General features: G+C 35.7%; 1 protein-coding gene across 1 annotated transcript in view; it reads left to right on the forward strand.

The window, feature by feature from the left end:
• The window catches only part of LOC132143515 (microtubule-associated tumor suppressor 1 homolog), a 40,247-nt gene that overhangs the window by 6,003 nt on the left and 20,283 nt on the right, over positions 1–13,961 (forward strand). Inside the window, exons 2-6 of the mRNA XM_059553789.1 lie at positions 1,252–2,766; positions 5,751–5,898; positions 8,869–9,048; positions 10,055–10,195; positions 11,229–11,333. Of these exons, the coding sequence (XP_059409772.1) occupies positions 1,414–2,766; positions 5,751–5,898; positions 8,869–9,048; positions 10,055–10,195; positions 11,229–11,333 (1,927 nt within the window). The 5' untranslated portion in view covers positions 1,252–1,413. The remainder of the gene's footprint in view (positions 1–1,251; positions 2,767–5,750; positions 5,899–8,868; positions 9,049–10,054; positions 10,196–11,228; positions 11,334–13,961) is intronic.

The following is a 13,961-nucleotide window of genomic DNA, read 5'->3' on the forward strand; positions in this document are numbered from 1 at the left end:
GAAGGTCAGCAGAGGAGAATTTTGCCTGATACTGATTTATTAGCATGTCACTTAAAAAGTGCAATTTATTGTATCATCATTTATGAATAAAAAAATAAAATTAAAAGTACATACATGTATTATGGTTGATATCTGCAGTTCCACTTGATACATAGTGAATAACTTCATAAGTGATGCTTGTACTTTTGCATGAGTGTCATGAGATCATGCACCAGCTCTTAGAAAGGGCACAGACGCATTTAGCCACCCACACATCCTCCGAGCCCGGCTTGATATCTGCATGTTCTTTGTATTAAAAGATGACTTTTGGTGTATTCAACGAAAGATTTTGTGAGCAGAACAATCAGACTCTTGGTCGTGGGCCATTCAGCATTTGTCTGGAAACACAAGGCCACCTTTGTGGCTGTAACTGTCCCCATTGCCTTGTGTGTGTGAAAGAGAATGCCCTGAATATCAAAATAAAAGCCTGCTTCTTTTATTAGCTTTCATCTGCCCTACATTGTCACCCACATTTGATTGAAAAGTGTGACTCTGACTTAAGACATAAGACTCAAGACTTGATTGTGCACGTGCATGTCTAAATTATGCAAAGAGTGACTAATTTAAAGATAAATCTCCATGAAGGGATCTTTAAACAAGTTTTTCCAGTACACAAGCAGATTAACAGATTTCATGAATCAATTTAGAGAGAGAGAGAAAGAGTGATTTATATTATATTAGACACACACACACCCCCACACACACACACACACACACACACATTTACGAACTAACCCGAGACTGTCAAAAATACTTAAAGGCTAAATGTCAACATTAGCATATATGCAATGGTAAGCTCAATATATTATATAAGTTGAACAATAATGTCTTATGGAAACTATATAAAAGAGTTGAGCAATACATGAGAAATTGCCAGTAGGGAGCAGTAGAGCTCTTCATTAAACCTCTCTACTAAACAGTACAAGACATTTTCTTATCTTATAAAATATTATACTATGGCTTATTGTCATCTCATCTAGATTTCATTACTAAATTTGACTAGAAGTTGAGTCACAATCCTATTTTTGCATTATTGATTGATTGATAGATTTTTTTATTATACAACACTACTGTTGGGTTTGCTTTTTCATATATGACTTTGGTTTCCCTGTGTTTATCTCAGTCTCTATAATCTTTAAATCTCTTAACACAGTACAGATCAGTACTAGATGAAATACAACTGACATGCTGTTGTCGTTTCTTATTCCTTAGAGTCATTAAAAGGGTGCCAGCAAATCCATGGACGTCATCCTCTGAATGATCAAAGCAATAGACTTTCTACAATGAGAAACACATTAATCCCTTCTTCTACAAAGTAGAGTATTTCCGGTCCATCAGTGCTGGATTGGATAAAGCTATGGGGGATGTGGCTGTATGATTGTGTCTCCATCCACAAGTCTCATGGAATCACCAACAAACAAATCTGAGCTTCCGTCACCTGCACTTCCCAAGAGGCCTTCTCAGGGATCTCAGCACGGGATGTGTCTGGCTCTACACAGTAGTGAACAGAGTAGCAATGCTTTCACCTCTGAGTCCCCATTGTCATTGTCATCGACCTTGCTCCTGTACGATAGAGGTGAGAAATCACCGGACTCTGTACGTAGCTTAAGTAGTCTGAGCAGTGTCAGAACAGATAGTCCCCTGGATGTGGACATGCCAGAGGTGGAGATGGGAAAAGTCACAGCCAGCAGTGATGATTCTGGCATACAGAGCCCAGACTGCAGACCAGACTACAGTGAAGACAATGACAACTCCGTGTCTGTCTATCTGGATGCTAAAGAAGACTGTTGGAGTGACAATGACAACAACAATGTCACTTTGGTGGTAACACAAAAGGTTGGCCAAGCTGATGGTGATGATACAGAAAAGTGCTCTTCAGAAAATGGTGATGATGATGATGATGACACTAAAGAGGAGGAGGAAGAAGACTCTTTTCTTTCTTTAGCCTCTGTAGAATTAATAATGAAGAGCCAAGTTGGTGTCTCTGATCTGGAAGACTCTATCAGCTCTGACGTGGTGATGCCTATCAGTGTTTCACCAGAAGGCCAACAAGCAGAAGTGCCAAACATGGCTGTGGTGAATGAACACCAAAGGGAAGTTGTGTATGAAGAAGAGGAAGTTATGTTGTCTTCAGCCATTCAAGAAACTGATGTCATAAAAAAGACAGTGGTGTCCCTTGAAAATACTCCTATAACAGATACCAGGAACATAAGTTCTCACATCTCAAAAGAGGAAAACCAGCCAAAGTCCACAGCAAAAAAGAGCAATGATCTGGAAGGACGTGTTTATGCCAAGCCTTCTACAAGGGCTGCTCTGACCAAAGCCACAAAACCTGAGGCGAAGAGGTACCCCAGGCCAGACCTGAGGAACGTGAAGGCCAAGATCATCTCCAGGGCCGCCTCTGTGCCAAGATCAGCCAAACCCGCAAAAACAAACACTAATGTTAACCAATCAGCTTCAGGAAGTGTGAAGGTTCATGCTAGTAGGAAGGTGGAAGATAAAGCTGTTGGAAAAAGGAGTAGATCATCATCAAACCATACAAGAGGGAAAGAAACAAAGATGGTTGTCAGTGGTGGTCAAGAGAAAGATGTAAACACTTTATCCTTGCCAATGCAAGGAGAAGAAACAATGAAGTCAGAATACCCCCCATCAATTGATTTTAAAGATGAAGAAGAGCTGCAGCTTGAGAACAAAGCGGGCGAAGAAACCTCTAAGAGCACCAGCAAGGTTAGTAAGAGATTTTTCCCTTTATTCCCTCATGAAGTTTAAGTTGCTGTTATCTGTTGTAGCTATTGTTGTTCCGCATAATAATATTGAAACAAACATTAAAAATCCATTTGTATCTAGGCTATATGAAGGACATATTATTTCTCTAGAGGAATTTGCATTTTATTTAATTAATTAATTTTCTACATTTAGAAATGTTTTTACATTTTATTTAAGCCATAGGCTACATTTTTCCGTTTATGTGTTTATATTTTACTATTTTTAAAGCATTTAGTACATTTAGAAAAAGCTTTTATTATTGTTGTTGTTTTTGTTACTTAACTTTTATTAAGATATATTAATTCAGATTTTAGGAATACTAAGCCTTTTGTTAGTATTTTATTAAGTACTTTACAAGTTTTTACAATTAGAAAAACGTTTACATTTTAGTATTATTATTATTACTTTTATTAGTGTGTATTTGAATAAATTTTGGTAATTTTATCACTTTTATGAATCTTTATTCAGTACATTTACATTTTATATTTACTATAATTAAAACCTTTATTACTGATTACATTTAGTTTCATTTAGTAAAATTTTTACAATTAGTAAAAACTTTATCAGACACCATCAGGTGTTATAACAAAGCATCCTTTGACTAGTCAAGTAAGTTATATATATTGGGATGGACTGACAGGCTTAGACTGAGACCCAGCCAGTGGAAACTAGAGCCCGACCGATATGTTTTTTTGGGAGGGGGCTGATACCAATACTAATATTAGGGAGTAAAAAAGGGCTGATATCAATATACCGTGCAATATTCTTGTAAGGGTGGCACGATACCATTTTTTTCAGAACCAATCCTGATCCAATAACAAAAGTTCTGAGTATTGGACAATACCGATACCGATCCGATACCAGCACAGTTTTTATTTTTTATTTTTTATCCCCAGTGTGTGTTGACTTGATCATCACTCTTTTTTGTTACACACAATCTTCTAAATATAGACAACTTAATTATGAAGAAAAATAACAAATTAAAAAAATAAATAATCATAATCTTTGAGAAAAATTATACTTTAAACTAGGTTAGTAGATAATTCAGCAGCAAAAGTTACTCTACAAAAATGACAAATTTACAATGATTTTTATCAAATCTAAACATTTAAAGAAAAAAAAAAACATTATTTAGTGGGGAAACAAATAAAAGTAAATAGGTGTAATCTGGTAAAATGTTAAACATTGCTCTTTGTTTTGTAAAATACATTCATGAAAAATAAGTAAATATAATTATAAATAAATATATGCAATAAATCAAATACATTTCTTTTACATTTATAGCACAGTAATGAGGCAACAACATATAATAGATAAGACTATTAACAATCTTTCATTATGCAAAAGTATTATAACTTGAAAGACCCCAATACTGAGTGGCACAAAGTGCATACAGTATTCGCATCCTTTGCACAGAATGATGCACTTGAAGCAAGACGGATCTCCACCAAATTCAGGGGACCCCCTCAGCTCGATGAACCCTCTTGAAGTGCCACCCTCCGTGTGTTGATAACCCCCAGGTTTACCAGATTGGTTGGCACCTGCTCCACGAATTTAACCACCAGTAACTCCCGGACCCCGGGGGGTATCGATGCGGGGGTGGTCTCATTCAAAAGGAGGCCTTGAGACATACACTCGATTCGGCGTTCAAGAGGGTTCCTCAAGCTGAATGGATCCACCGCACTGTAAGAGTGATATGGCCGTTCAAGGTTTAAATTGTATTCCATACACTTCATCCAGGGCGCCAGTAGCAAACAATGGAGCATGCTCTGCTGGTCAAACTACGTCATTTTGTAGCATTTTATGTTCTGTAAAAAAAAAAATATTAATCATATCGGCAGCATATTCGCCGATACCGAAGTATCTACGACAGACTCCAGAGATATATCTGAGATATATCGGTACACCGATATATCGGTTGGGCTATAGTGGAAACATGTTGACTTTTGATCACCAATGGCAGGGAGTATTAAGATTAGGAAGCATTCTAGATTTACACCCAGGCCTTTCAGGTTGTTTGTGTCATTTATGCACATACATCCTAATTTTGGTTTACTTAAACTGGAACATTCATTTACTGTAAACCGACATATGAATATCAGCTGTCTGATTCCATGTCAATCTTCTCCACATGAGGAGAAATGCTTCAACAAGTTCAGCTCTGTACGTGTCATCACATGATTGAGCTATGCTGTTATTCAGGCTTAAATGTGTTATTATGTTGTGTCTAACCAAATGTCAAGAGTAAATGTAGACCTCAAAATGGTTTTCAAATGCTAACACTGTGATCAGTGACCAACACAAATATTATTTTGTGCATCAACACCTTGTTTTTCTCTATGTGTTCACTGTCCAGTCTTACAGCATGTCAGAGCACTTACGCAATTCTACGTAAGTGCTTTTGCATGTTTCTGCTTTACTATGTTGTTGAGAAACATAAAATTTCAGTTCCCTCTCTCCCTTTCCTGCTTTTTTCAGCTTGGTTAGAGAACATAAGTGAGATGTTTTTGCCAATAAAACAACTGTCTTGGAACAAAATTAAGAGGGAAACATTTCTGAGAGGAGTTTGACTCATATGAACACTGATTCAGACAACAGAATCTTTCCACAAACTCACTCCATGTGTGTGTCGAGTTCAGAAATGAGCAGGAGAAAAGGAAAAGGTCTGGGCTGGTCCTGGCATCAGAAGCCCTGAGGGAATAACACAATAGAAACGTTTTCCCTTTGCTTTTTTTTCTTTTTCTGCTTTTTGGAGCTGGCGAGTCTTATTTCCCCTCCCTCCTTTCCGCTCCTCCTCCCTCTTCTTCTTGCTTCTCTCTCTCTCTGTACCGCTGCACATTTTCTGTCTGTTCTGTGGAATGGCTAACACTATGGTTAGCCTACGGCGCCCAGAGTTGGGCTCTCTCACTTGGGATGCTGTTGCTAATCAACAACTCTTTCTACAGACTGTGTCTTCCAAGTTGGGACCATCTCTAGGGACCAACAGTACCTCTACCTCTGGACCCCCAGAGACCAGACTGAAGCCCTCTAACCGAGAAGCTCGACCCACAGGTAGTCTGGGTCCACCGGGAGGCCGAGCAATTCAACTGGCTGGTGAGTTTTGCTTGTTTAACACTCCACATGCCCAGAAGAAAATCTCAAAGTCATCATTTAAGGAAGTAGGCAGAGTGAACGCTACAGTGGAAGAGCTTCTAGATTGTTTTCTTCAGTGTAATGTTTCCTGTAAGCTTATACTGATATTGTAAGTGTGATTATTTCACTAGCATCACTGTCACAGTTCAGGTAACTAAAAACTAAAATGTATTGTCTGCCTGATTCACATTTGCAAAATAATTTGACATTGCATTGTTGTGGTTTTTAAATGTGTGTAAATAGTCTTTTTTTTATATAGAGCTGATTATAATTTCTTTCTTTCTTTCTTTCTTTCTATTTAATCTTACTTTTCTATTTAATACTAATTGTATCACACTACCATTCAAAAGTTTGGGTCTAGTAAGATTATTATTTTTTTAATATTAAAATAAAATACAGCTACATTTTAATTTGTAAAAATAGTTCACAATACAGATTTACTATCTGATCAAATAAATGCAGCCTTAGTAAGCAAAAGATGCATCTAATAAAAAACATTAAAAAAAATCTTATTGACTGAAGTGTTTGAACAATAGTGTATATTTTATTATTTAGAATTATTATTATTTATTCAAATAATAAACTAAACATATAATAGACAAAATAACTGATAATATAAAGAAATAATAAAATATATTAGTAATTACCTAACCTCAAAATATTTTTTTCAGATATTTTTTGTTAAAATAAATCAATCAATGTAATTACTTTGTGTCCTAGTTTTAAAGACGTCCACAGGTTTTGTCAGATTTAACTTAATTGTTTTCCATAAAACATGTTAAAAACTACTTTTTAAAGTGGTCTTCACTATTCGACAGGATAATATATATATATATATATATATATATATATATATATATATATATATTTTTTTTTTTTTTTTTTTGCTTTAAATAAGCTGTGTGAGAATTAGGTTAGGGGTTTACCTAATAGAATCATCTCCTTATAAAAACCATTAGGTCTATGGGATCTCCTTACCAGTGAATCCAACATGTGTCTGTGTTAGCGAGTGAGCGGGAAGCTGCAGCTGGTGTTAATAGACCTGCAGAACTGCAAACTTTGCGCTGTGCTACGTAGCTCTCCTCTCTGTCTGTGCCACTGCCAACATGTTCATCATTCAAAGCCATAACACACACTTGAGTTTAATTCTTCACACTTAACTTCAGTTTCCTGTCTCATTTGTCCATTCATCTCTATCGCTCTTTGCCATTCTCTTTCTTTCCCTCCTTCCATCCTGTCATGTGTATGTCTGTCCGTTTCTTGTGCGTGTAGCCTAAGGCAGTTTTCCTGTTCTGGTCAGAAAAAGACATCTTATTGTGCTCAGTGTGTATATATGTCTATATGTCTACACTTTTGAAAAGTTTCGGGCTGTCCTGTAACTTAACCTTTCTCTGTGTCATCCCCTTTTCTTTCTCTTTTGTGTGATTCCTCTTTCTTTAATTACAAGGGTAGCAGGGATATGTTTGGGTGCTTGTTATGCTGGGGCCATACAGTATTCTATATGTTTGTGTGTGCGTCATGTTTCAGTGTCAATGAAAAGTAGAATTGAATCAAGCAGAGAAGGTCACATTCCTCCTAGACAATCGTCGTCTTGTTTCTCCACAGAAAGCTCAGGCCTACACTGTGATTTTCACTCCACAATCTAATTGCTGCCAATCAGGGGGAAGTTTTGTGTTGAAGGATATCTGTTACTGTGGAGTTAGATTCCCAAAACACTGCCATTCTATATCACCAGGACTACTACTTATATAATTAACAGGATACAGAAGTTTTGTTTATTACATTATTTGATAGATTAACTATTTTTAGTTCCTTATGCAGATGACATTTTTAATATTAAACACTGGTTTCGTGGAAATAAGTGAGCGATATGTATTTGCAAAGTTAGTCTTAAAATCTTTATCAGTATTTTATTAGGTTTGCACTTTATAGCTTCATCAAGGTGAACCTTTTTGTGTGATTGATTAACCTAATGATTTCTTCTTTTAGCTACACAGATTTAGCTGCACCACTGCACCTTTTTTTCTGTGTTGTTGCTTGCTTTGCTTATTGTAGATAGTAATGAGTGATCAGATAAATCCACTTGCAGAATAAAAACCCAAAGTTAGACTTTGCCTGGAGGTGAAGAAGCAAAATGTAGTACCATGTTTCCTCCAGCAGGTGGCATGTATGTCACTTATTGTCATCACTGCTGTTGAATCTAGTGTCGTTTAAACACTTAAAAACATATGAAAATTCAAGGGGGTTCAGAGTGTGGTTTCTGGACCTGACTCTGGAGAAAGTGAGGAATCTCGCTGCACCAGACCATCAGATTCAAACATAGCTGTAAATACAGCAGGTGACATGATGTGTATTTGTGTTGGTTGGTCTCCATAGCAGTGCCCCCAGAATACCTTACGTTATGTACAGGATGTGTTTGTGTGAGGCGTTCAACCCACTGGAGTCAGAAACAGGATGCAGGAGACACACAGAGATTTCCCAGCACACTACTGCACGTTTTTACAAAGAAAAAGACACAAACACAACACAAGCTTCCCAGAAATTTGGTTGTAGTACTTAGTTGGTTTTACTTTTTCTAAACTGGGATAGCTGTGAAAACAAAGTATGTAAAAATACATCAACAAATAACTATAAATCAGTCAGGATAATCTTTAATCATAGCAATTTGTATGCATGAAAATATTTCATAAGTACTTTTTTTTTAACAGAATCATTATGGTGGGTATGGAAGTGCTCAAGATCAGCATGGATGAATGTACATCTGTATGCTATATTAATAACTGCAGTCTATTAAATAATTGAGTAGACTGTGAGTGCAGCTGCCTGAATAGAACTGCTATGAAAACATCCAGTTTAGCTGGAATATGCTTTAGTATAACTGAAGATGGCAAGTAGAATTGATTTATAACTGTTTTGTTCTTTTGCATTCAGGTATTCCAAGGATGCGCAGCACAGTACCCTGCAGCCCAACTTCTGTTTCCAGCCCTTGTTGTAAAGGTCCTCAGAAAGCTGCATCTTCCAAACTGCCTGTCAAAGGCCTACCCACAAGCCCCAGCTGCTCATCACTGGGAAGTACAATCAGCGAAAGCAATAATATAGCTGTAAACAAAGGTGCGTGTCTGTAAGAGATCATACAGTCACCATACTCTTAATCAGTACTTTGAAAAAAAAGAAGACATTTACTTAAGATGCAGATGACACATGAATATACACTAAAGTACTATGGTATTAACATTTGAGAGACAGAGTTTTTTATTTTTATTAAAATCTTCAGAACTTAGACTGCCCTCATTCCTTTGCTCAGGTCAAAGGTCACGTCTGCTCTGAGTTTAGCAGTGACTGTGAGCAACAGTCATATACAATACAATCTCTGCCATTCCAAAGCTGTGTGTTGTAGACATTAATCACAACATCCTCTGCATGACACCATCTCAGAATCATGATTAGTTCCTTCCCACACACTCCTGCTGTCGTAAACTCACAACCTACATTCAAGAAGAATCAAGATAGCCACTGAGTTGTCATGGTAACTTGGAGAAATTAGATCTAGTTTTAGTAGGAATACATATGAAGGTTTTCAAGGTAAATTCACAATAAAACGGCCCATTAATATTGAAACAAAAGCCTTTCATTTGAATGATTAACTGATACAGTGATGAATTGCTTAGCTTTTTACTAAATGCATTTTATGAACATTTAATCATTTGTGTAATTAAGTAATTGGGTCCTTATTTGAGTTTGGTATATTTTTGCACAATCAGATACTCAGTATTTTTATTTATTTATTTATAAGATTTGTTTAAGGTATTATTAATATGTGTTTTCAGTGATTTATAGACATTTGAAAAATTAATTAAAAAAATAATAATATCCGTAAATTTAAGTGAAAGTAACATTTAAAATGTGAACTGGAACAAGAGAGTACATTTATATTCAAGATATATTCTCTGAAAACAAATCTTAATATCATGTACAATTGTGCTTTTTAGGTAAATGTATGCTTTTCTAGAAGTGTTGACATTTAAAACAAGAATAAATGCTAATAAAGAATTTTTTTTTTTTTGCATTGTACACAATATTGTTTTCTAATGTGATGTGATGATTTCTCTTTAACCAGTTCCTGCTGAGGGGATAAAGAGTGAGCAGAAGTCTATCAAACAATCACTGGCATCCCAGCTTCAAGGAAAGTGTCTAGTCAGCAAACCTGTGTCAGGTCACCGCAGCAGAGCGAGCTCCACGCCGTCTAAACCAGCGGCAGGTGGGAGAAACATACAAACATGTCTCTCTAGCAGCACCCACATTTGTCCACATTCATCTGTCTCTCATCATTTATTATTCACTCATCAAAACAGCCTCAAAGGGAATCTCACTCTCCTATGAACATTAATCAGTGGGAAAGCTCTGGTTGTCTTAAGCTAATGACACTGCAATTAGCAGTCCTTTGATGTCATTAAACCACAATAGGATTACTACCATATACCCCTCTTAATAGGTTTTAAAAAAAATTTAAATACCTAACTTGTTATTGTAGTTAGTTCCATTTTATTGTTATGCCAGCAGCAACTGATATATATAGATCAGATTAGTGTTTTTAATATGGAAAGTTAATGCAAATCATCTATATATATTAGTAAGGTCAGTAAGATTTTTTCTTTCTTTTATGAGCAGGCAGACATTAACTTGTTCAAAAGTGACAGTAAAGACAGTTATAATCACACAAAAGATTTATATTTTAAAGAAATATAATGTTCTTTTCAACTTCATATTTATAATATATAATTATTTTTTATCTTTTATATATTTATAATAGATGAACATGTGTCACAGCTTCCACAAATATATTAAGCAGCGCAAATATTGATAATAATAAGAAATGGTGTCATGTGATACTGAACACTGAAAATACGTTTAAAATATATTAGAAAACATTTATTTAAAATCATAATAATATATCACAATATTACTGCTATTATTTTTTTATACATTTTTTTATGGGGAGCATAAGAGACTTCTTTCAAAAACATAAAAAAATCTTTTAAACCCCACATTTCTGAATTATGCACAAATCAAGACAAGATATTCCTTAAAGATTGCAAGACTAATTGTTATAGTTAATACTGATTGCCTTGCTAAATGATTTGTTAATGTTTCTGTTCCACCCTGTCCCACCCATTGCCATAAATACACTCATGCACCTACAACCTCTACAGTACAGCTGACTCAGTCACTGAAACCTGCCACTGTGCAGTCTGTTAACATGAAGTTTGATTTCTTCTGCACTATTTCATTAGGGCTGAAGGCCCCAGCTGTGACCAGCCACGTGACAGCTAAGACCAACCAGAATGCTTTGCAACGCAGTGGTTCTGCACGACTCGTTCGTTCATCATCAGTAGCAGGTAAGGAGAGAGAAAAAAATCATAGTGTGTGTCCATATCCATATACGCTCTACCACTGCTGCATTGTCAAAAGTACTTTAGCTTAAACTGTTTGTATCCTTGCTATCACTTTTATTCATCACTGTTTCACTTCCAAAACCTTGTGGTGTGTATGTAGCCTTTTGAGGTTTTTTGTGAAGTAAGTTTAATTCTGGGTTTAACTCATGCACTGTGCTTAGTGCTACATTTTGGAAGACAGTTTGATGGTTAAACGAAACTAAAAATATGGCCATATGATATAAAAGATATAGAATGATTGAACAGTGGATTCCTCTGTATCTGTGCTCATGCATTTCTCTCATACACATGTGATACGATGGCAAAAAAGTATGTGAAGTATGTGAACCCATCGGGATTAGTCATTTTTTTGTGTTGATTGGTCATGAAATGTCATCTGATCACCATTGAAGTCAGAAGTATTGACACGCACAATGTGCTTTCACTAACAGCACACAAACAGTTATAATCTCTCTTATGTTTACACATCCTATTAAACATTCACTGTGGAAAAAGTTGTTGTTGATGATCTGAATGATCCACAACTGCTTTTTTTTTTTTGAGTTTCATGAGTTGTTCATGACTCACTTGTTTGTTGACTGCCTACTTTTATTCAGAAAAATCTTCCAGGTCCTGTAAATTCTTTGGTTTTCCAGCATATTCTTCATAGTTGAACTCTTTACAAAAGTGAGATCCATCTTTTCACACTTAGGACATTTAATTGAGTTATACACAGATATTACAAATGGTGAAAAATTCACTGGAGAAAACATACAAATTTATTTATTAATATTAATGTATGTGATTGAAATAATTTATTATCTGCTAAAGGAAGGCAGCTTCATGATCAAAAGGTAATATTTCTTTATTTTAATAATAATTTAAAAAAGCATTATAGAGTACTGGATAACCCCATTGCCTTTTTAACCTTCTTCTGCAATTCCCAGAAATTCTGCAATTCTTCTCCACAGACATCCTCAAGCTAAAATTCCAGTAACATGCACAACCAGTTTACCCAACCAGTGCACATTTCTTGGTATTTCTGGCCTTTCTGTCTTGTTTTACTTATAAACAACTTGACTTTAACAAAATTTTAGCCACAAGCACCGGCTCCACCCCTTGACTGTTGCTAATTTATGTTACTCTGGCCATGCAGCTTTTGACCTTTAGAGGTGAATATGGAAGCACAATAGTGTCAGAACACAGCCGTTCATGTGCTGCTTGACGTCTTTTTATTCAACAATGTCACTCATCAATATTCTGAGGCGCTTGTTTCTCTCTCTCTCTGTTTCTTTTTCTTTATTCAACAAAGGCATCCACTCAGGAAGCCTGCTGCTTGGAAGATACATAAATGTTAAATAGATGTCTCAGAGAAGGCACCTAAAAAAAGATGGAAAGAAGAAGAATAAAAAGGAAGATTATGACATGAGGCAAAATTAGGTACTAAGAAGAACTTTATGCCTATGAAATAAGAAAAATTACAAAAAAAAAATAAAAAAATAAATGTGTATATATATATATATATATAGAGAGAGAGAGAGAGAGAGAGAGAGAGAGAGAGAGAATAAGAATGTAGGATTTCAGTGTTTGAATATTTACTAAAATGAATTAGTTAAAATAATCTTCACCAACAGATGAAAATTCTGTCGTCATTTTCTAACCCACGTCATTTCAAGTCTGTATGACTTTATTACTTATATGGCACACAAGAAAATTAATAAATAAATAAATATTATATATTTATATAAATATTATAATTGATTATTATTATTATTATTATTGCCCATATAATGAAAGTCAGTGGAAACCAACATTGGACCCAATTAGCTTTCGTTTTTTGGTGAAATTCTGTCATCTAAGCATTCTTACATATTTTTATTTTATTTGATATACATGTATTTATTTATTGTATCTTGTATTTTCTTGTTTTAAGCAAAAACCTCGCCACATTTTGTTGCATTCAAAAGCATTAAAGGAGGGAGAGTGAAAATAATCAAATAATTGCATTTTGTTTCAAGGAAGTTTAAATATTTAATAAATGAAAATACTGATTAAGAAAAAAAAATTGCAGTGTAATTGTAAATCAGTAGCTATGCAGCATCTTTCATCCTCACACCATAATCATACCCATACTGTAGCCAAGAGAGAGGGAGTGAGAGAACGACGTTACTCATAACACACCTACTCCCCGCTCTCTGCAAACTCCCTCCCCTTCCATCCCCCCTTCTGAGTGCACGAGTGTGTGTGTCAAGCTACAGAGAGCTTGGCTTCATGTGTGTGTGTGTGTGTGTGTGTGTGTGTGCGTGTGCAACACACATAAAGGATTAGCGTGTGCACATTTGCAAGAGAGAGAGAGAGGAGGAGAATATATGAGAGACTGGCTGGTTCAGCATCCAAGAGGATAGTGCTGAACAGAGCGGCTGTTCCCACAAGAGCTACGCACCATTGCCAATCCATTCTTCATAGTCAGTTTGGTGTTTCTGTAGCAGTATCATTTTATTTAAGACATTTTTGGAGAGATTTGGAGACTCTAGCTATTTTCATTTTTTTTGGCTGTTTTTTCTCCACCTATTTGGACTTTCCCTCTTATAC

Source organism: Carassius carassius, chromosome 7, assembly GCF_963082965.1.
Source record: "Carassius carassius chromosome 7, fCarCar2.1, whole genome shotgun sequence".
NCBI lineage: Eukaryota > Metazoa > Chordata > Actinopteri > Cypriniformes > Cyprinidae > Carassius > Carassius carassius.